The 19,723-nt window shown below is 49.0% G+C and overlaps 1 protein-coding gene across 1 annotated transcript; it reads right to left on the bottom strand.

The window, feature by feature from the left end:
• Positions 1-1,009: 1,009 nt before the first annotated feature.
• On the bottom strand, positions 1,010-19,217 carry abca2 (ATP-binding cassette, sub-family A (ABC1), member 2; the record flags this gene model as incomplete). Its single annotated transcript, XM_041243746.1, has 38 exons — positions 1,010-2,680; positions 3,094-3,306; positions 3,451-3,588; positions 3,742-3,844; positions 4,193-4,285; positions 4,375-4,478; positions 4,765-4,899; positions 5,140-5,281; positions 5,615-5,793; positions 5,904-6,024; positions 6,440-6,572; positions 7,002-7,125; positions 7,262-7,409; positions 7,681-7,796; positions 7,965-8,139; positions 8,561-8,621; positions 9,263-9,374; positions 9,568-9,670; positions 9,848-10,061; positions 10,213-10,541; positions 10,692-10,794; positions 11,057-11,272; positions 11,364-11,624; positions 11,982-12,102; positions 12,565-12,752; positions 13,421-13,600; positions 13,833-14,029; positions 14,376-14,588; positions 14,819-14,999; positions 15,416-15,580; positions 15,823-16,027; positions 16,215-16,365; positions 16,651-16,841; positions 17,478-17,592; positions 17,698-17,800; positions 18,182-18,355; positions 18,825-18,921; positions 19,002-19,217. Coding segments are annotated over 38 exons (5,856 nt in total), but the record flags the coding sequence as incomplete, so codon positions are not given.
• Positions 19,218-19,723: the final 506 nt, after the last annotated feature.

Raw genomic sequence — 19,723 nt, 5'->3', positions numbered from 1 at the left:
GCAGATCTACAGTGCAGGAGAAAAACCTGAGCTTATAAACCCACCCATTCTACTGTAGGAGGAAACTTCCAGCAATAAGGCTGTTGATGAAAACATTTGACAAGACCCCTGCAGAAAAACGGAGCGCCCTGCTGAAACACTAACACACTGATTCGCATCAATACATCCTGTAACGATTTAACTACATGGCACAAACACTGCTGCTTGGGTCCAATACCTCGACACACTAAACGTGTGCAGGCAGTTTAAGAAACTTAAAAAAGGACGGCTCTCTCGATGAATGACTTTGCGTCTTCACAGACCATACTGTGTGTCTGAACGGTGTTACCACTAGCAGCCACAGGTTTATATCGGGAGACCAAATTAGAAATAAGGAGGGTTGGAGTGTGGAGCTGAATCTTATCAGGGAGCTGGAGAGCCAACGCCTGGAATGATCCATGCATTAACGGAGCACTTGCCTGTGAGTGTCTTTTAATGGAGGGCGGAAGCCGATATCGTTGCTGAGCACACAGTCAATTAGTTGGTTAGGAGGGTGGAGGTGAATCAGAGCCAGGGAGTGATGTCATCATAGAGTTGCCTGGGTGCTCCACAAACAATACTGATGGGTTTGCATGGAATCTGGGCGGGGGTCTTGGATAAGCAGACACAAATTCCTGGGTAATTTAATAATAATTGTTAAGTAGGACCCACACAGCTTCAGTAATTTTGTGCTCATTAAACATGCTGCATTTCTACTGGACTTACTTCTGCCTCAGATTACAGATTATTCTTTCAGTATTTCAAACCTGCTAAAAAGCTTTCCAGCCAGGAAGATAATGCCACATCTTGTTTAGACCCCTCCATGACCCCCCTTCTGAGGCCTGATTGGTTTGATATCACCTTCCAGCCTGCAGCAGATTATTTACATAAACAGAATAACAAACCAACTTCTTTATGAGGAAATAATAATCAATAAATAAATAAATAATAGGTTTGTGGATGAAAAGTAAAAAAGAGGCGATGAGACACATTCTTAGTTTTGTTGTTTTATTTGAATATGATCTGAAGAAGAAGTTAATATCTTAAAAACGCGACCCCGTCTGGATATTTGTATTATCATGAGCAGATACAATTCCAATTCACAGGAGGAGATGGGCCAGTAAACAACTGGGTGAATGCTGGGGTTATAATCTGGAGGGTTGACCGGTCCATTAAAATGAGCACTTGGAGGACAAAAGGTGAAAAGTGAAAAGGTCAGGACGGGACGGGACGGGGGGCACGTGATAAAATAGGCTGCGGGTCAATCGTTTACAACAAAATAGTTTTTACAAATTTATACATTTACAATGAAAATAGAAATCCATTACTTGCAAAATAATGATCTTTTTCTACTTTTGAATTTTATGTTTCCTTTCGTAGATGTACATTTACAACAAGTTCAAAATGGAATAAGTACCATAGACATTCCAGACATGCTCCTTTTAACAGCCTCTCTCCTGTGGATAGCCAGTCAACAGGAGCGGAGTGCAAGCCACGCATGGTAAAAAACAGCACAGACACTGGTTATATTTACTAGAAAATAACTACACAGGCTGAACGGCTTTATTATTAGGCATAACGTTAGGGTTATGTCAGAAAAACAAATACCTCCTTTCTATTATATCACCTCGCTGTCTCTCAGCAGATTGGCAGTAAGAACCATTCAGAATTGGATCATTCCCAGTCTGAGTCCAAACAGATCTGATCGTTCGACAGCCATCAGCCCCAGTCACGAGCAATGTTATTTCAGTGGACGTAAGGATTTAGTCAGTTCAGTCTGCTCAATTAACTCGGATTAATTTATTTTTAAACAGGGCCTCTGCTGCCTTGTCTTTGAGAACATTTGGGGGGACTGAGAGGCTGGTGCTTAGTGCCCGGTGTTAATCCAGCCTCTAAATGATATAATGACAGGGTTGATTACCTCGCTAAATTACAGCTTGCGCACGCGGCTGTCAGGATATAGAAAACTAAGCAAAACAACAGGTTCATTTTCAAGCTCGATTTTAGCGCAGGGAGGAAAAGTGTGTTTTTTAGTATTAACAGGAAACAGTGCAAGACGGATCTGAACTGGGATTCTGCAGTAAACCCGGAACGTGAAGACAGAACCTCTCTGCATACAAAGGCAGACACCACCACTGCACAGCTCCCAGACCCAAACAAGACTGGATCAGCCCAGCAGTCTGAGCTGAGCTGAGCTGTAGAGAAAGGTATATACAGCACATATTTACAACACATGACTCCCTCTGCACTTAAGAAAATCAATCCACAGCAGCAACAGGGATCTTTTCCTTCTGCAACCGACAGCAAACGAGTCTGAAATACAGGTCTGGCAGTAACAATGAAACACAATCAAAAGAAACCCCAAACATTCACAGTATAAAGCAGCATTCCAGTGTGTCAAGTTGCTCGTTTCAGTTGAAGGGAGTGCTTTAAAAGAAGGTTTTAAATGTTTTTTTTTTTAATGTTTTAAAAGACTTTAAAGTGCCAGCAGCTTCTCTGCCTGTCCTCCTCCTCTAAATCCAGCACGACATCCTCCCTCTGGGACCAGCTAGCTGCAAGACTGTGTCCTCCTCTTTACTTCATTCCAGGAAACAGAAGATGGCTATCCCGGCCCCTTATGTTGCTCTCAGCACAGAGTGTCTGTGTTGAATGACAGCTGAGCCTAGAAAGGAAGGACAGGATGAAAGGAATAGAAAGAGAAAGAAGCAGCCGTCTCAATCACCCTCCTGTTCCTCTGATAAGTTTCCTTTAGGTTACCTGAATTATAGTCTCTAATAAGCTTACTGCCTCTTCAACCCAGCCTAAACTTAGGCAGTCCTTCTCTTGCATTAGGTAATGGAGCTTAAAGACATAACCTCCCACCACGGTAGGTAACAGAGGAAACGAGTGGCACTGTTCAAGCAGTTTCAACAGGGGAAGCTGCTGTCCCTACATCTGACACCACCGTTAAGCAATGTAAACAGACAGGTCTCCACTCTCCTCAAGTAATGTAGACTGGAGTGCAGGGAAAGGCAGTAAACATTGATTATGTACATTTGAGCATGTTTGTCCCCCTCCCTCTGCCCCCTCGCTCACCCTCTCCTCCTCAAAGCTGATGAGCCCTTCATCGTCACTCTCCAGCTCCTCTGGCTCCGGCTCCACCACCAGTGCCCGCAGCTCCGTGTTGGTGGCTCGCGGTCGCAGCAGATTCAGGACTCGCTTCAGGGGAGACTGGCCGTTCCCTCCAAGGGGGGCGCTCTCCTGCTGCTCCAGGTTATCACTCTGCTTCTTTGCAAAGTTCACAAACACCTGCAGCAGAGGGGTAGCACAGAGTCAGAGAGGGGATGCCATTATTAGACTACACAGTGTGTGTGTGCTTGTTTGATTGTGTGCCAGTGAGTGCGTGATACTGCGGCTGTGTGTATGAACACTTTCGCGGTGTAAACGACTCACGTTGTCCAGGGTGGTCTGGCTCACAGAGTAATCCTCAATGCCCAGCACCTCCACCACCTGCTCCATCTTACTGAACACCTGTGCCAGGGAGATGTGGTCGAACTTGAGCTGGTACTGCACCTTGGTGTGGTGGCGTTCCTGAGGGGAGAGAGGGAGAGCATAGACAGTCACAGGGGTGCAGCTTCACCTTCTCACCTGCACAGGACAGAAATACCAGCCCCAGCATCATGTTTTTAGGGATGTACAATGCTAGGGTTTCTCCAATAGCGCGTCACTCTGGGAAAGACCTACCTTGAGAATGGCCTCCGGGAAGTTCCTGTTGAAGAATCGCACCACCTCCTTGACGTTGAGGCTGGACTTGGTGCGCACCGTGATCATGTAGCCATCCCCAAACCTGCAGCGGGAGCACAAGGAAACGACTGACACGAACACAGTCAAATGAAACCAGTCCACTTCCACGCAACGGAAATTCACCTGCAGAGAAGGTGGTTGCTTTGCACAAGTGTTTGGATATGAAACAAACATGCCCCTCTCTTCCAATCAAAGGAGAAACTGACAACTGCACCCGTCTTCGGCGCAGCGTTCCTACAACAACGTGCAGTGAAAACCATGACAAAGCAGAGGCACGCATAGTCAGTCCCATGACAAAGCACGGCTAACCAATCATCCATTTACCAAGGAGCAGGAATTTTAATATAAAATAATGATCTATTAAGCAAAGGTAAAAGGTGTGCTGCTGTACCTGTTTTTCAGGTGCTGAATGCTTCCCAGGCATTTGAAGTGTCCATTGACCATGATAGCCAGCCTGGTGCAGAGAGCCTCACACTCCTCCATGCTGCAGGGACAGAGGAAGCCGGTTTTAATTCACTGCCAGTTTTTACCTTTCGGGTAACATCCTCAAAACCCTGGTGTGACCCGGCCCACCTGTGTGATGTCAACACTACAGAGCGTCCCGTTTTGATGATGTCAAGGATCAGATTCCACAGGAAGCGCCGGGCTTTGGGGTCCATGCCTGTGGTCGGTTCGTCCTGAAAAAAAAAAAAAAAACTTTGATTTTAGGAATATTTTCAATGGTCGGCACATGGGGTTTTTGCTTCAAGAGAAAAGATGTTTTATGTTACAAACCATTGAAACAACTAAACAAAGAATCCTGTTACTAACCAGCCAACTTCTTTATTAAGATGTTTTTTCTATTTTGAAAAAAACCCAAAAACACACTTTTGAACACCCTTTCTCAATCTGGATCTGAGCATTCCCAATCCCATTCCCAGCCTGAACCAGCATTCTCATTCCCAGCTCCCGGGGGTCTCTTACCAGGTAGATGAGGGAGGGGTATCCGATGAGGGCGATGGCGGTCGACAGCTTTCTCTTGTTGCCCCCGCTGTATGTCCCGACCGGTTTGTCTGCGTACTTCGTCAGCTCTAGCTTGGCCAGAGCCCATTTCACCACCTGTAGAAAGGAGGCGGTGGAGGGGAGGGCAGGAGATAGCTGTTAGTACACAGCCCTTCATATCCACTGAGCTCTCTGCTTGACTTTCAAAGACTCCCTGCAGCACAAATGAAAGCACCATCATACATCTTTGTATTCCGAACATCTTGTAGAAAAAAAAGGGGTAGATGCATGCCCCCCTGGTGGCTAAATAAGGGTTTTGTTAACAAGTCTCTGGACGCTTCTGAAAAGCCTTCTCACCCTCTCCTCATCCTTCCAGGGCACGCCACGCAGACGGGTGTAGAGCTCGAGGTGCTCCCGGGCAGTCAGGTCCTCAAACAGGGCGTCGAACTGAGGGCAGTACCCCAGACTCTGCTGCACTTTCAACAAGTCGCGCAGGATACTGGGGGGGAGAGGGAGAGAGAAAGAGATGGGCAAAGTCACAAATACATTGTATACAAGGTCAAGGCCATGATTGCTCATTTTAATCTCTTGATTCATTTAACAAACTAATTCAAAAAAGTACAGTAAAATGACATTAAAAGAGATTTATCAAATATACATCAACACTGCAGTACTTGTGAGTATGTCGGCTGCTGTTGTGGGCATGACACGTAAAAATTGCGCATAACACAACTTTGAGCCACTGGCCTAGTCCGATATTTTTCCTCTGGATTCAATTCCATGGAGAACTCCCTCACCACCCTCACTCTGTAAATTCTGCGCCCCAGCATACCTCCTCCCGCTGATGAAGGCTTCTCCCCCTGTGGTGCTCTCGTCGCCGGTCAGCATCTTGAAAGTGGTGGTCTTGCCAGCCCCGTTGACCCCCAACAGACCAAAGCACTCCCCCGGCCGCACCCCCACACACAGCCGGTCCACAGCCAGGATGCGCCCCATCTTTCGGGACTTGTATACCTGCGAGGACAAGAAAAACTAATAACACAGCATAATAACACAAACCAACACCGCAGTAGCAACTGAGAACGCTACAATAATTGGAATAGGAATGGTAGTAGATGTGGCACCTTGGTGAGGTTCTCGATCTTCAGCATGTCGTTGTCAGCATCACCCCGCAGCACTCTCCGCCTCTCACATGCCACGTCCACATCATCATCATCGATTGGCTTGCTAGACACCGGGAGCCTCCTGCAAGAGGGAGAGAGAGAGAGAGAGAGAGAGAGAGAGAGAGAGCGAGCGGGGGTTCACAGGACAGCAAGAGAGGGAGAGAGCAGGGGCGTCACAAAACCCCAGGCTGGTCACAGGACAGGATGGCAGAATGCACTCAGGCTCAGGAATGGACACGGACAAGTTCCAATTGTTACTTCCTAACTAGCCCATTTATACACACACACACACACACACACACACACGGAAAAAGTATGTTACTTAAAAATAATGTATTCTTCATATTTTGCAGGTAGTAGCTACTGCAGTATTTTAGGTCAGGTTAGGCTGAGAAAACAAAACCAGATTTAGGCAGAGACAGCCATCCCTGTATATTGACTCTTTGGGTCTAATAGAAAATGCCAGCGGTGGTCTCGGCAGGTGGAAGGCGACGTACTGTGGCTTCCTCAGGAAGTTATACTGGCACATGATGGTGATGAAGAATCCGACAAAGCCCTCGATCGTCATGGCGACCAGACCCCGTGTCACGATGTCCCACTCGAAGGGAGACTTCATCTTGTCAAACTGGCCTGGGGAGAGGAGGGTAAAACAATTACAATTCATGCATGCCAGCGCATTGCTTCTTGCCCTGGGCTAACTGGAGGCCGGTACTGTATTGTAACTGAACCACAGTGAAGCCACAGTGGTCTTCCAGCAGCTTCTCTTTATCAAAGATGATGTGTCACTAAATGGTTTGCCCTGCTATACCTGTACAGCCACAGCACGTTCACTTGCAGCAGTACCTCACTGATCTGTTAGGTGCAGACCACATGCATCAGCTCCGGACCACTGTACTACTCTGAATGAGGCAAAACACTGTAATAAGATGCAATAAAGATCTCCCTAAAGACATGGTACCTGTCATACCAGGTGAACACACGTAACGCTCAATCAGAATTCCATGGTAAAACTGTAAGAAACCAAGCAGATAAGTGAGTGGTATGTTTGTTAGCGCGCACCGATCTTGGCATAGTATTCGTTGATGTACTCGTTGTAAGCCATTTCCATCAGCCCGTGACCCAGGTTGTAGTTGGGGAAGATCAGGAAACACGACTTGAGATAACTGTTCACAAGCTTCAGATCCTGCAGAGAGGGTGAGAGAGGCAGTGAGAGAGACAAACAGATCAGCATTATTACAGTACTCCTGGCATTTAGTCAGACAGGAAGAAAACAGAGAGAGTGTTACCTTGTTGTGCTCAGACAGAGAGAGAGAAACTACCTTGTCGTGCTCAAAGAGCTGCAGCAGGAAGGTTGCGACGGTGGCGGTGATGCCGATGAAGAGGTTGATAACGATGAGGAAGACGTAGGCTGTGCTGGGTACCTCGAACCAGAACGAGGCGGGGTACATGATGGGTGTGATTGACCACCTGGTGGGGGGTTAGGGTTAGGGTTAGGGTTATTGCATAGTTTACTGGTCTGCAGTTTAGAGTGTTCTCTTTCATGTAATTCTAGTAAGATTGCATTTAGAGTTACTTCGGTCTGAAGTTGAAGGATCCCAGGGTGTCAGCTTCAACAACATTACTGGGGAGTTGAGTGGCATTCTCTTTCATGCACTACAAGTGTACTCTTTGTTACAAACAGGATAGAAGAGCCCCATGACAGCAGGTGAGGTGCGAGCTAGACTGGCCCTGCACTCACCCGTAGAGCAGGAACAGCGAGAGGACCGCTGGGAAGTTGGTGGGGGAAGTGTAGGCGGGCAGGTCGAACACAAAGAGGATCAGCACACAGCAGGTGGCTGGGACCAGGTAGTTCAGCTGGGAGAGCAGAGAAGAGAGTCAGCAGCACATTCACACACTGGGACAAGTCGGATCATAATGCTAATGCACAGCGCATGTATAACTGTACCACAGGTGTGTCTGTAACAGCCAGTGTATTTATTGGAATGCCTCCCCAGACACAGGGTTTAGCGTGGCTGCTCTCACCATGTCCCACACGTAGTTGGCCAGCCAGTAGGTGACCGGGTCACAGCCGCTCACGAACTGCAGGTGCTTGGCTTTGGTCGACTTCTCTGCCACCAGGAAGACCACGAAGCTGGCCGGGACGAAGGACATGGCCACGATGATGAAGATAGCGATGACCACGTCTGTGCCCTGCAGCCTGGCCCACAAAACAAACAAACAAACAAAACAGTTTACGTGACATGGCAAATCACTGCAGCATCTGACTTGCAATCAAGTGGGCCATTATATTATCACTGCACCTTGTGTTAAGACAGCAGCGAGTCATTTTGAATTTTTGAGGAATTTTCTTAAAAGACTGAATTATAAGAGCACAACTATGTGACCTGAAAACACAAAGGATGCCAGATGTGTGCGTATTCAGGAGCAAGAGACTTGAAGTCTTTTCCAAGTCTTCAGTAAAGACAGACAATCCAAACGTGTTGACTAGAAGTCTTGCAAAAGTCATTTTGTCACTGAATTATATTTCTAAAATTAGACCCCTTCTCAAGATGAAGGTCTGGCAGTGTTACGGATGTCCTCCCCCCTCCCACACTGCCCAGCCCAGACAAGGTTCTTACAGGTAGTCGAGGGACAGGCTGGCGCTGGTCCGGTTCATAGGGTGGTTGGTCACAGTGATGCCTGCCGAAAATAAAACAAGGGGGTCCGTTTCATTAGTGTAGCACAGAAGCATCACAAAGCTTCCGATTAGTTGATTTGTTTGTTGAGCGCTTCTCAAATTGGGACGACCTCGTGAGAAGAAGCTACATGTTGTTTTTCATGAGGATCCCAGGAGACAACAAGCACACCCACACAGGCACTGCTGCTGCATCAAGCATGTGAACAACATGATCATACAACACACTGCAACTGCAACCTCCCCCCCCTCCCCCCGAGAGACAGCCTACCGTACCACACACACACACACACTTCCAATCTCTTGGGGGAGTGATGTAAAACCTGACAGATGTGCCAAGCGAACAACGAGCTAGCATCAGAGCACCAGGGAGAACAATGTAAAGTTCTGGGGCTGTGAATCGACCACCTTGTGGTCTACTGCAGCATTTCAGGACATTTCACAACCCAGTCACAATACCCATGAGGTTAGCATTACCAAACGTGCTACACATGCTTGCTTTCTTTCTTTCTTGAATGGAAGGCTCGGGGTTGAGCATTGTCAGCGCTGGGCTGTGGGCTTTAACCATTTAGTACTGGGCTGTGTTGAACAGGGTTACTTCTGGGCTGTGTGTTGAACAGGGCGAGTTGGGCTGTGTGTTGTTTACCGTAGGCGGCCGGGTTCCCCTTGCTCTTGGGCAGGTTGGCTCGCAGGATGGCATTGTTCAGAGCGTTCAGGTAGGTGGGCATGCTGTGATACCCTTTGTTGTTATAGAACACCTGAAAACAAAGAAGGCAGAGTCATTCCCAAACAAACACACACACACACACACACACACACACTTTCCTCTCCATCTACAAGATGAGAGGCTGACGAGCTAATACATACACATTTTTATCATGCCACCGAGTAGTCTACAATACTACAATAGTATTTAAGGACAGTCACCCCTGCCCCCCCTTGATCTCTCACCTGCGCAGATCTCCGGACTGCGATCTTCCGCACCATTGGAGTCTGGACCCCAAACGAAGCTGGGATGGATTTCTGGATGTTGCCGAAGGTCAGTGCACCGTACCTGCCAGGTAAAAAAACAAAAACCTTTCACTAACTTCTGTGCTAAAGTATGTCTGTTTTTAATGAATGTTTTAACAGAACTGGCTTTGCATAAGGTGACGCAATGCTAAATGTACAATAAGTGCCATTGAAAGGGAAGACAAATTGAAATGTCACGAAAGGTGGTGTATTAAGTCACCTGTGCAGACGCAGGCGGTCAGAGGTGTAGAGCAGGTACTCTGAGAAGTTGCGCCCTGCGATGTCCACTAGGATGTCCCCAGTCACCACCTTCATCTGGGGGGGGTGTCCCCCAACCCCGCTAGGGCAGGAGAAGCCGGTGCCCTGCAATGAGCAGGTGCATCGTACAGGCTCGTGGATAATGTGAGGCAGGGGTGGGGTGGAGGTCACCGCTTCTGAAACAGAACCACAAACAAAACACATCAGCTGCCTCAGCGTATCTCAGCCAAAGGAACAGATGTTTTAGCTAGTGCCTTTATCAGTACAACAGTTGGTAGCTATGGATGATTTATACAGACAGAGAGAAGGAGAGACAGGGTGCGCTACCCTTGACTGTGGTGGGGGTGGTGGTGAGGTTCCATGCCTGCAGCCCCTCGTCGAAGCTGGACTCTGGGTAGTCAGAGGGCGCAGGGGATGGTGGAAGGGGGACGAAGTTGGACAGGGGCACGCCCTGGGTGAAGGAGTCCAGGCACATGGAGTCGAAGTACTGGGCCGCCAGCATCTTGGACTCGTTGGAGTTGAGGTTGAGGGTCTGTGCCAGCTGGTCCAGCGTGCTGTTGAAGGGGGTCTTGAGGACACAGGTGCTTCCCACCCCCGAGGGCAGGCGCAGTGTATTGGCAATCTGCTGCGGGCTGGCATCATGGGACAGCCTACTCCTGGAGAACGAGAAACACGAAGGAGGAAAATAAACTCACCCAGAACTATTAAAACAATCAAACAAAACTTAATAAATTAAATGTTTCTTTTGTTATTTTGTAAAGAGTATTTAAAAGATACCGAGATAACTGATCCACTAGCCCTCTCACCTGTACTCGACACGGTCCTCATTGGCGTAGGGGATGAAGTTGCCTTTGGGCTGGGTGTAGTTGTGGTACTGTGAGGGAGACAGGATCAGAGGGGGCAGGTCACCTGGACAACAAGAGCAAAAACAGCAATCAGAGTTCCACTCAAACATCTGCCACAGGATAAAACCAGAGAACAGACTTGAAGACTTGATACTGTTTTTATGCTAACTGATATAAAAAAAATTGCTAGCTTTCAAGACCTGAAAAGTCAGGAGTGAGAAATACCATGTTTTGTTTTGAGGGGATTATAAGATGATAATGAAGCACTGATGAGTCCACTGGTTTTGCAGTACGAGGTGGGCTGTCCTATCACAGGTGCCTCTTACCTATCTCTGGCACGGACAGCGCCACAGTCATGGCGACGCACACGAAAAAGGCCGGCAGCAGGATCTGGGAGAACAGCCCCTTGGTGTTGCGCTTGGCGCAGTGGAAGCGCTTGATGATGAGCCCGTGGAACTGACGCAGCTTCAACCAGGAACCCTCTAGCTTGAAACTGCCCTGGCCCTCCAGCACTGGCACCTCTGGGTCCGACTCAGGCTCCGCTAGAGTGGTGGGATGAACGATTAGAAGTTCAATTAGTCAACTGTAATGAGAGAATAAAGATTCACCCAGGAGACTGGCTTGCCAGCTCACCTTGCAAGCTGACGTTGTCTGGGTCATCGTTGGCGTCGAAGAGCGGACAGTAATCCCCGTAGAACTCGGAGTAGAGCCCGCCCTCGTCCCCGCGCACAGACCCGGCTGAGGAGGAGGCGGAGCGCAGCGAGCCCTTGGAGTCACTGAGCTGTGAGCACTTTACCAGGTTACTGAGCTCCACCTCCGGCTTCTCAGCGCCCTCTGCTGGCGGACCCGCACACTGCATGGCAGCCTTCCCTTCGCGTGGAGACTCCTTCAGGTCTGAGACACAGGGAGAGAGGGCAAGGCATCAGGTATGAGAAGAAACACCACACTTTACATTGTGATACAATCAAAGTACAGTAAAGAATAGACAAACTTTGTAAAGATGGTAAAACTATAGGAAATGCATAGCATAACTATAGTGAAAAACATGGGTGGGTGGTGGGCAATTGCAAACTTGCTGTGTCCAGTTCCAGATCCATACACTGCAAGTGAACCCAACGTTAAACCTTTGTACAAGGTAATGCTTTACGATGTGTGTCTCCAACTACACTGTAATATCACACTAATTACACCTATGAACATTCTTGTTTACAATCTGAGAAATGTTCCCTCAGCTCTCTCCCCTCCTCTCACCGGCGTCGCTGTTCTCCAGGGACTGGTCCTCCTCCGACACTTTGAGGAAGACCTCCTCCAGCGTGGTGTCCCTCAGCCCGAAGCTGGTGAGGGCCAGGCTGTTCAGGTTCTGCTCCAGGGCCTGGGGGAGGAGAATAGGACAACGTCCATTAGTATCCGAACCAGGGTCCAATGCAACTTTGTACCCGGACGCTAATTTAATTAAGCCATGTAATTTTGTTTTTTAGACAGTCAGCCCGTTTGCACTCCAGAATGGCAATGCAGAGTCATGTAGCACATATCTGCACTATGGGAATGTTTTCTCTGGCGCACATCCTAGCACTTCTCACAGCCCTTTAAAACCAGCAGCACTAATGGGATTCAAATCAGATTCAATCTACTGCCTGTTCAAGGAGTCGATCCACAAAGTGGATTGCTTATCCTGCATGTAATCCACTTTGGAGCTAGAATCGGAATGATTTTTATTTTTTTTTTTAAATGGGATCTTTGAACCCCACTGAGAATTACAAAAGGATGGGCCTGTCTGCATGTACATGTAGTAACTTGCCTCTATCCCTGCCTGCCTGTCTGTGGAGGGAGTTACCTGGAAGAGCCTCTCGAAGCAGCCCTTCTTGACAGCCTCAGAGGGCAGCACATAAGACAGCTCACTGTTGGAGTCAGAGACGAGCAGACATGATGCCACGTACTTCTTAATGAACTGGGTGACCCGGACCTCCGAGCAGGGGCTGAGAGAGGAGGAGGAAGAGGGGGGCAGGGTGCAGAGAGACTGGCCTAGAGCGGCGCATAGAGAATGGAGAGGGAGAGAGAATGATATTCAACAGAGAGCTGAATCTCAAGTCTTAATGAAACTGGCAAGGATGCAGGAGGATTTGTAAGGTGCAACTGTACTGCTTCTGCTTGGTTCGGGGCAGAAAACTACAAAACAAAAGGGTTGGAGGTTAAGAGGTAAAATAACACTATTTGCTTTAGTACTGCTGTGTGCCTTTTAGGAGCAGCGGGCTCTGCTTCACAGAAACTTCAATGCAAGCTTAGAAAGTGACGATTCTGTTCTGCTGCTCCAGATCAGGAGCTCACAGCCTGTAAGACCAAGGACACTTCCTGAAGAGCTACAGAAAACAGGCACTAAACACACACTGCAGAGCCACGGGAACGACGGCAAGCAGCCAGCTCTCAGCCCTGCTGCGAACAGACGGGATGCACAGTATCGAAACAGCAGATTGCCAGACTGTACCCACCACTGCATTACGCACATGGAACTAAACTGGCTTTCTCTACCATACAGGATGGTAGTGGAGTAGCTGACACTCTACAGCAGGCATCAATTGGCAATGGATTTTTAAATATTATGCACTTAAAGCCGTATCCAACTGTAACAGCGACAGCAGGAGGGACTCTCTCTGTACGGACCTGCCCAAAGGAAAGGTGACTGGAAGGCTGACCTGGGTTGCTGGAGTCGCTCTGCTTCTTGACTACGGTCAGCTTGTAGCCGTCTCCGTAGGTGCTCTTGAGGAAGAGAGGGGAGCCGCAGCACTTGAGCTTCCCGTGAGAGATGATGGCGATGCGGTCACCCAGCAAGTCCGCCTCATCCATGTGGTGAGTGGAGAGTAGGATGGTGCGCCCTGAGAGAGAGAGGGGACAGGCAGGAAAGAGATGAATTTCAAACCAGAACCAAAACCAAATTGTTCTGTATTATTTCAAATTCCTTCTCAACTGCCCAGTATTTCAGTCTAAGGTGTTGCTTCCTCACCCATCCTGCTGGAGGCATGCACCCGCCATCTCTCATTAATGTCCCCTGTCCTCTCTTTAATCCGCACTTGCTAGGACACCCTCCCTTCTCTCCCCTGTCCTCACCCTGCTTGTATTTGAGGATAAGGTCCCAGATAGCTCGCCGTGCATAGGGGTCGACCCCGGCTGTGGGCTCATCCAGGATGACGGCGCGGGAGCCGCCCACAAAGGCGATGGCCACAGAGAGCTTCCTCTTCATCCCCCCTGACAGCGTCTGCACCAGGGAGTGCCGCTTGTTAGAGAGCTCCAGGTCCTCAATCATCCTGCATGGAAGAGAGAGGGAGCAAACAGTGAGACCTGCAGACACTGGGCAGGACACAGAACATGCACGCTGTGGCCTGCAATCCCTGGCACATCGCTTTTACAACAACAGCAGTTTCATAGAAGAGCTAATAAAATCCCTGTAGTGTGTGGTTTCAGATTGTGGCATCCCCTTTGAGCTAGAGGTCAATATGCACAAGGGGTGGGTGTTGACTTGTAGGGATTTACATGAATACCCTTTACAGTGTATTAATCACTGGAATTGGCTGCACAATGGACAGAGGCCAAAACACCTGTGAAGAGCAACAACTTTAGCAGGATGTATGCAGCGCTGCGAGAGGTACGTACTTGTTCATTTCCTTGCGGATCTCCTCCTCTGCCATGCCCTTGAGCTGTGAGTAGAACCAGAGGTGCTCCTCCACGCTCAGCCTGTCGAAGAGCACGTTGTGCTGTGGACACATGCCCAGGTTCTTGCGGATCTTATCCATCTCAGTGCGGATGTCGTGCCCGTAGATAGTGGCCGAGCCGGAGGTGGGAGGGAACAGTCCGGTCAGGATGGACCTGGAGCGCCGAGAGACGAACCATCAAACAAGAGAAAGAGAAGGAAGGACAGAACCACAACTGAGACAACTGTGGATGAGCAACAGAAGTAGAAATACATTTTTGCATACACACGCACACACATACACTCAGCCCCAGGTCCCCCAGCGCACACACATACACACAGCCCCACGTACCCCTGCAGACACACATAAACACACACAGCCCCAGGTACCCTTGCAGACACTCACATGGTGGTGGTCTTGCCTGCCCCATTGTGCCCCAGGAAGGACACCACCTGGTTCTCATGCAGGTTCAGGCTCAGCTTGTTGAGCGCCAGCTTCTTGCCTGTCTTGTACACTTTGGTCAGCTTGTCGATGCACACGACCAGGGGCAGGTGACTGGGTTCCTCCTCAACCCCTCGGGTCTCCTCTGCAACAGAGAGACAGAGTGAGGACCATCCCCAGCACAGCCGCCAGGACACCATGCCTTTCACTGATTGAACAGCCATAAGGTTATTTATTTATATTATTACAGACCGTGACATGCAACCATAAGATAACAATAAACCTTATAGACGTTTTGACAGACAAGTTTTTATCAATGTCTTTGACACTGAAGGGATTGCTTTCTGTTTTCTTTGCCTTGTTATTTTACCTTTTAAATACAAACTAGGTAAGAGACCAAGGAACTGCAGAGGGAGGGAGAGGGAAAATTATCATAGAAAAACAGTCAGGGGAACTTGACAATCCAGGTGAAAAACTGGGTGCAGATGCAGGAGGGAAACATGGGTCAATCAACACTATAATATGTTACAGTTATGTCACTGCCGTGGATGCTGTGGTCACCTGTGCGCCGGTGCTCCATGGCGCAGGCCTGGTCCTCCTCCATCACGCTTAACCTAGTGCCACGAGACCATGGCCACACCCACTCCCAGGTCTCCACACGCCCGCTGCCCAGCCAGTAGGACTTCTGCAGGGGGAAGTACCAGGGCCGCGGCAGGCCGTACATGCCTGCAGGAGGAGAGAGGGATACAGCTTTCAGTACACACAGCTGTGAGCGCAGGCAGGCACTGATAGCGAAGAAAAACAATAAATAGAAAAGTGAAGCAGACAAGTGTTCCCACTGTAACACTCATACGTAATTCACCCTCAGTGACCAACCTGAGTCCTATAGAAGAAGTATCACAAAAGAAACACATCTTCATGCTCCGCTATGACCCTGCCAGACCCTGTGTGACTGAGCGCCGACCCACCTGGGTGCACGGCCTCGATGTACCAGGTGAGCACTCCGTACACAGTGGCGTCGATGATCAGCATCATCATGGACAGCAGCAGGTTGAAGTCATCGCCCTCCACTGGAGACTGGTGGATGGTGTGCCACTGGATGCCAACCCCGGCCACCTCGTACAGTGCAAAGTACTTGGAGCCCAGGCCGAAGGCGGTCGTGGACATGAGGGACTGCAGAGAGGGAGGGGAAAGAGGGTTAACAAGGCATCTGGGACTGCAGGAGGAAGAGGGGGTGGGAGACGGGAGAGAATCACACTAAGACGGATTGAAACGTCAACCTTGTACTGCACTTCTAGAAGGCGGTGAGATGTTGTCGAGAAAGACAGACAGACACAGACAGAGATGGGCCGCTGCGTACCGCGATGCACTTCTCGAAGGCAGTGATCTTGTCGTGGGCCACCTCCTCCCGGATCGCCACGTACATGTACGGCACGTAGCTCAGGAAATAGATGATCCCGCCGCACGCAGACGCCAGCTTGGCCTTCGAGTAGAGAACTGAGACCAGGAAACTGCGCAGGGAGGGAGGGAGAAAATGAACAGAGAGGACCAATCAATGGCTCTGGGGCTTGACAGTCTGCAATAGACTGCAATTCTATAGCTGCTGCTTGGTTCAGGACATACAACTGTATGCAGTCAAACAACAATTGATTTTAATGTACAATTTCGAAGATCTGTCGCAGAGAGTTTACCTGACATGTATTACAGATTCAGACTTTCTTCAACAGACTATATCCACAAAGAAAGGCAATATTACAGACAGGTATCAGGACAGTCAAGCAGAACTCGGATTTTACCAGAACATGATGGTAGCCACGGCATAGATGCTGAGGAAGAGCCAGATGATAAAGGGGTCGCTGTGCATCAGCACCTTGCCGTATTTGAGGATGGCAGTGAGCGCAGTGACGGAGATGGAGAGCTGGACGAAGCCAGTGATGAACCAGGCCACCCAGTGCACAGCATTATTCAACCCCATCATCTTCATCACCTGCGAGAGGGAGAGGAGACAGGCACTTCACACAGCTGCTGAGCACACCACCCAAGATACGTGTAACCTCCTCTCGCTGAAACGGGTCTGAATCTGTGGTGGCAGCAGCATGTTACACAACACTATGGACGTATTACAAATGGAAAAAGAGTGAAGGTTTAATAGAAAAAAACAGGAGTGAGAGAGGGGGTGGGGTCCTGAGAGAGCTGTAAGAGCCTCAGATTATTAAGATTCAGGAGTGAGAGTGTTAGGGGGTGGGGTCCTGAGAGAGCTGTAAGAGCCTCAGATTATTAAGATTCCAGGCCCTGTTCGTCAGCTACACAGGCCCCCCCCCCCCCAAGCTGACAGCAGGGGGTGCTGTTCAGCGCCCAAAAGCAGGAGTGAGACTGTGTAATTCAGAGCTCATAAAAGACATACAGCAATGACTTCAAACACTTTGACTGCAACATCTTTATGATACTCTACAAGAAACTTTGTACTGCTAGACACAGAGCAGGTGGCTGTTGTATGTGTTACCCTTGGATTAGAACAGTGTCACTGCGACACACGGCAAACGGCTTGTGCTACTATCCACAAAATCAGCCTCTAGTCACTAGAGTTTTTATAAATGTGATTTTCCCCACATTCAGCTCTGACCTCTTTCAGGCGGTGCTCCTTCTCAGCCACAATGTGCTGGATCATCATGGCCACGGAGTAGACCCAGGAGATCATCATGCACAGGGGCATCATGTGCTCGATCACAAAAAGGAAACTGCCAGGGAGAGAACGCAACACAACGGTTCATCACAGTGGCTCGTGAGCCAGAGAAAAAAGGACTGAATGGAATAGGGCAGGCAGGGATGCAGAAGGCTCTTACTCATCTCTGGTGTAGCAAGGGTAGGGGAACATCTGCACGTAGTTCCCTGGCTCCACCACGTCATGTCCCACGAAGGTGTTGATGATGGCTCGCTCCATCATGTCTGCCGACAAAGACACAGGAGACAGCAGCTCATAAACCCACAATACCAGCAGCACATGCATGCTATCAGGTACCGTGTTCCATGAGTGAGTAAACCTGACACCATCATGACATGCGAACAGTTTACTAGAGTAGCCTCCACTTGTAAACGTCCCGGCGATTGAAAGCAGCTCCCACTCTCTTCTCCAGCTTACCTGCAGCAACGCTTTGCACATCATCTCGTTTCAATGCGTTTAACTGGTGTTCACATCCTTACGGGACATGCTACTTAATCATGTTTTAGTGTACAGAGACAGCAGACTGCACTGTGCACTGTGATCTCATGGAAAAGGAAAGGCAAACTGCTCAGAGAGAGCAGAGACAGGAAGCGCCCGCCCCCTACCTTGTATCCAGACGAAGCCGTACAGGAAGTAGAAACGTCCACCCGTGTTGGGGCCTGGTCTCCAGTAGGCGCGCCGGATCTCGTTGGTTTTCTCTGTGAAGCTCGAGTTCTGACGAATCTTGTACATGACGTGGGGGGGCAGGGAGCCGTCCGGATTAGTGTGGAAGATCACACCTGGGGTGGGAGGATGGAATGACAAACTGACACTGTGTGGCTCATACAGACGTTACTGCCCACCGTGTATGGAGTATCGGTTGTCTACCTAATTAATTCGGTGGGCGCTCCTATTATTGTAGATAATTTAGGATAGCACAGTGAATGGTTTAGGGCTAAAAGCTTCTGCCCGCAAGGACCTGCATAATTAGTAATTGAATTATTTGGATGTTATCGGCGATCCAGGTAAACTCCAGGGCTTTTAAGAGATTTTTTTATGAGCATGCACATGAACTTGCCTTTGTTTTAAGTGATTGTGATAAAACTGCAGAAGCAGAAACCTGTTCACTGATTGACCGCATCCTCTCCTCCCGAGCGGCACTGGAAAGGAGATCAATCTACCTCCCTGTCTTTACCCTGCTTCATAAGTAAACAAACTCTGACCTACAGAACATCTCAATGCAATAATGAAATCCTCCCGCCTACTCACTGGCAAAGACAGACACGTTGTCGTGGTAGGCCTGGTTCAGGGTGTAATTAACGATGCTGTCCTCATTGGGGAAGCCCTTGAAGACATCCACGCTCACCTGAGACACAGACAGAAAGGGTGAAGTTTACAGAGGCTTTGGTTTGTGAGTTTGAATGTCCAGCTGTGTCCAGCTCTCACCTTGGACATGAACTGGATCCAGCCGCAGGCCGCGTTGTCAATGGTGTCCAGCTGCTGCAGGAGGGTGCTGGAGTTGGGCATGGTGAAGTTGCTGTCAATCAGACTCCTGATGATGTCATTGTCCGAGGCATTCAGTAGCTCCGGGTGCTTGCGGAGGTCAGACGTGAACTGGGGGGAAAATACAAGACAGCGGGAGCGGTTTTCAACTAAGGAGGTCTAACACCGGGTATTCATCTAGGAGCATCTAAAGGCAGCTAGGGACAAGATGAGGGGCTGTATAAGTGTAAACAGGAATACTGATAGTGGCTAACAATCTGAATAGAGAAGGAAATTAGCAGTCTACGTTTTGGCTTACCATGCCCTTTCTTTTACGCTGTCACTGCTCTGCTGTAACACTTTCTCTGATATTATAGAACACAAAGGCTCCTATCCACTCCTGCAGCCTCACTCTCGGGCTCTCTGCTCTTGCCTTTTCATCTGCAGTACAATATGCCTGTAATAGAATCTGCCCCAATCAAAGACACTCTGTTCTCTTAACACAAGGCTGCTGTTTGTCACAAAAGCTTCTCCGAGTCTCTTCACTACAACATTCATGTCGTTAGGAACCTTAAAAGCCTTAATCTCCTGAGGATGAGGGAAGAGGTGGGTCTAATGAGAAAACCGAGAATCACAATGACAGTGCGGCTGGATTCAAGTTCTGTAATTTTTTTGGAGTCTAGGAA

Source organism: Polyodon spathula, unplaced genomic scaffold (genome assembly GCF_017654505.1).
Source record: "Polyodon spathula isolate WHYD16114869_AA unplaced genomic scaffold, ASM1765450v1 scaffolds_2628, whole genome shotgun sequence".
In the NCBI taxonomy this organism is placed as follows: Eukaryota; Metazoa; Chordata; class Actinopteri; order Acipenseriformes; family Polyodontidae; genus Polyodon; species Polyodon spathula.
The sequence above is the reverse complement of the archived record's forward strand: the minus strand, read 5'-3'. Positions and strand labels throughout refer to the sequence as shown.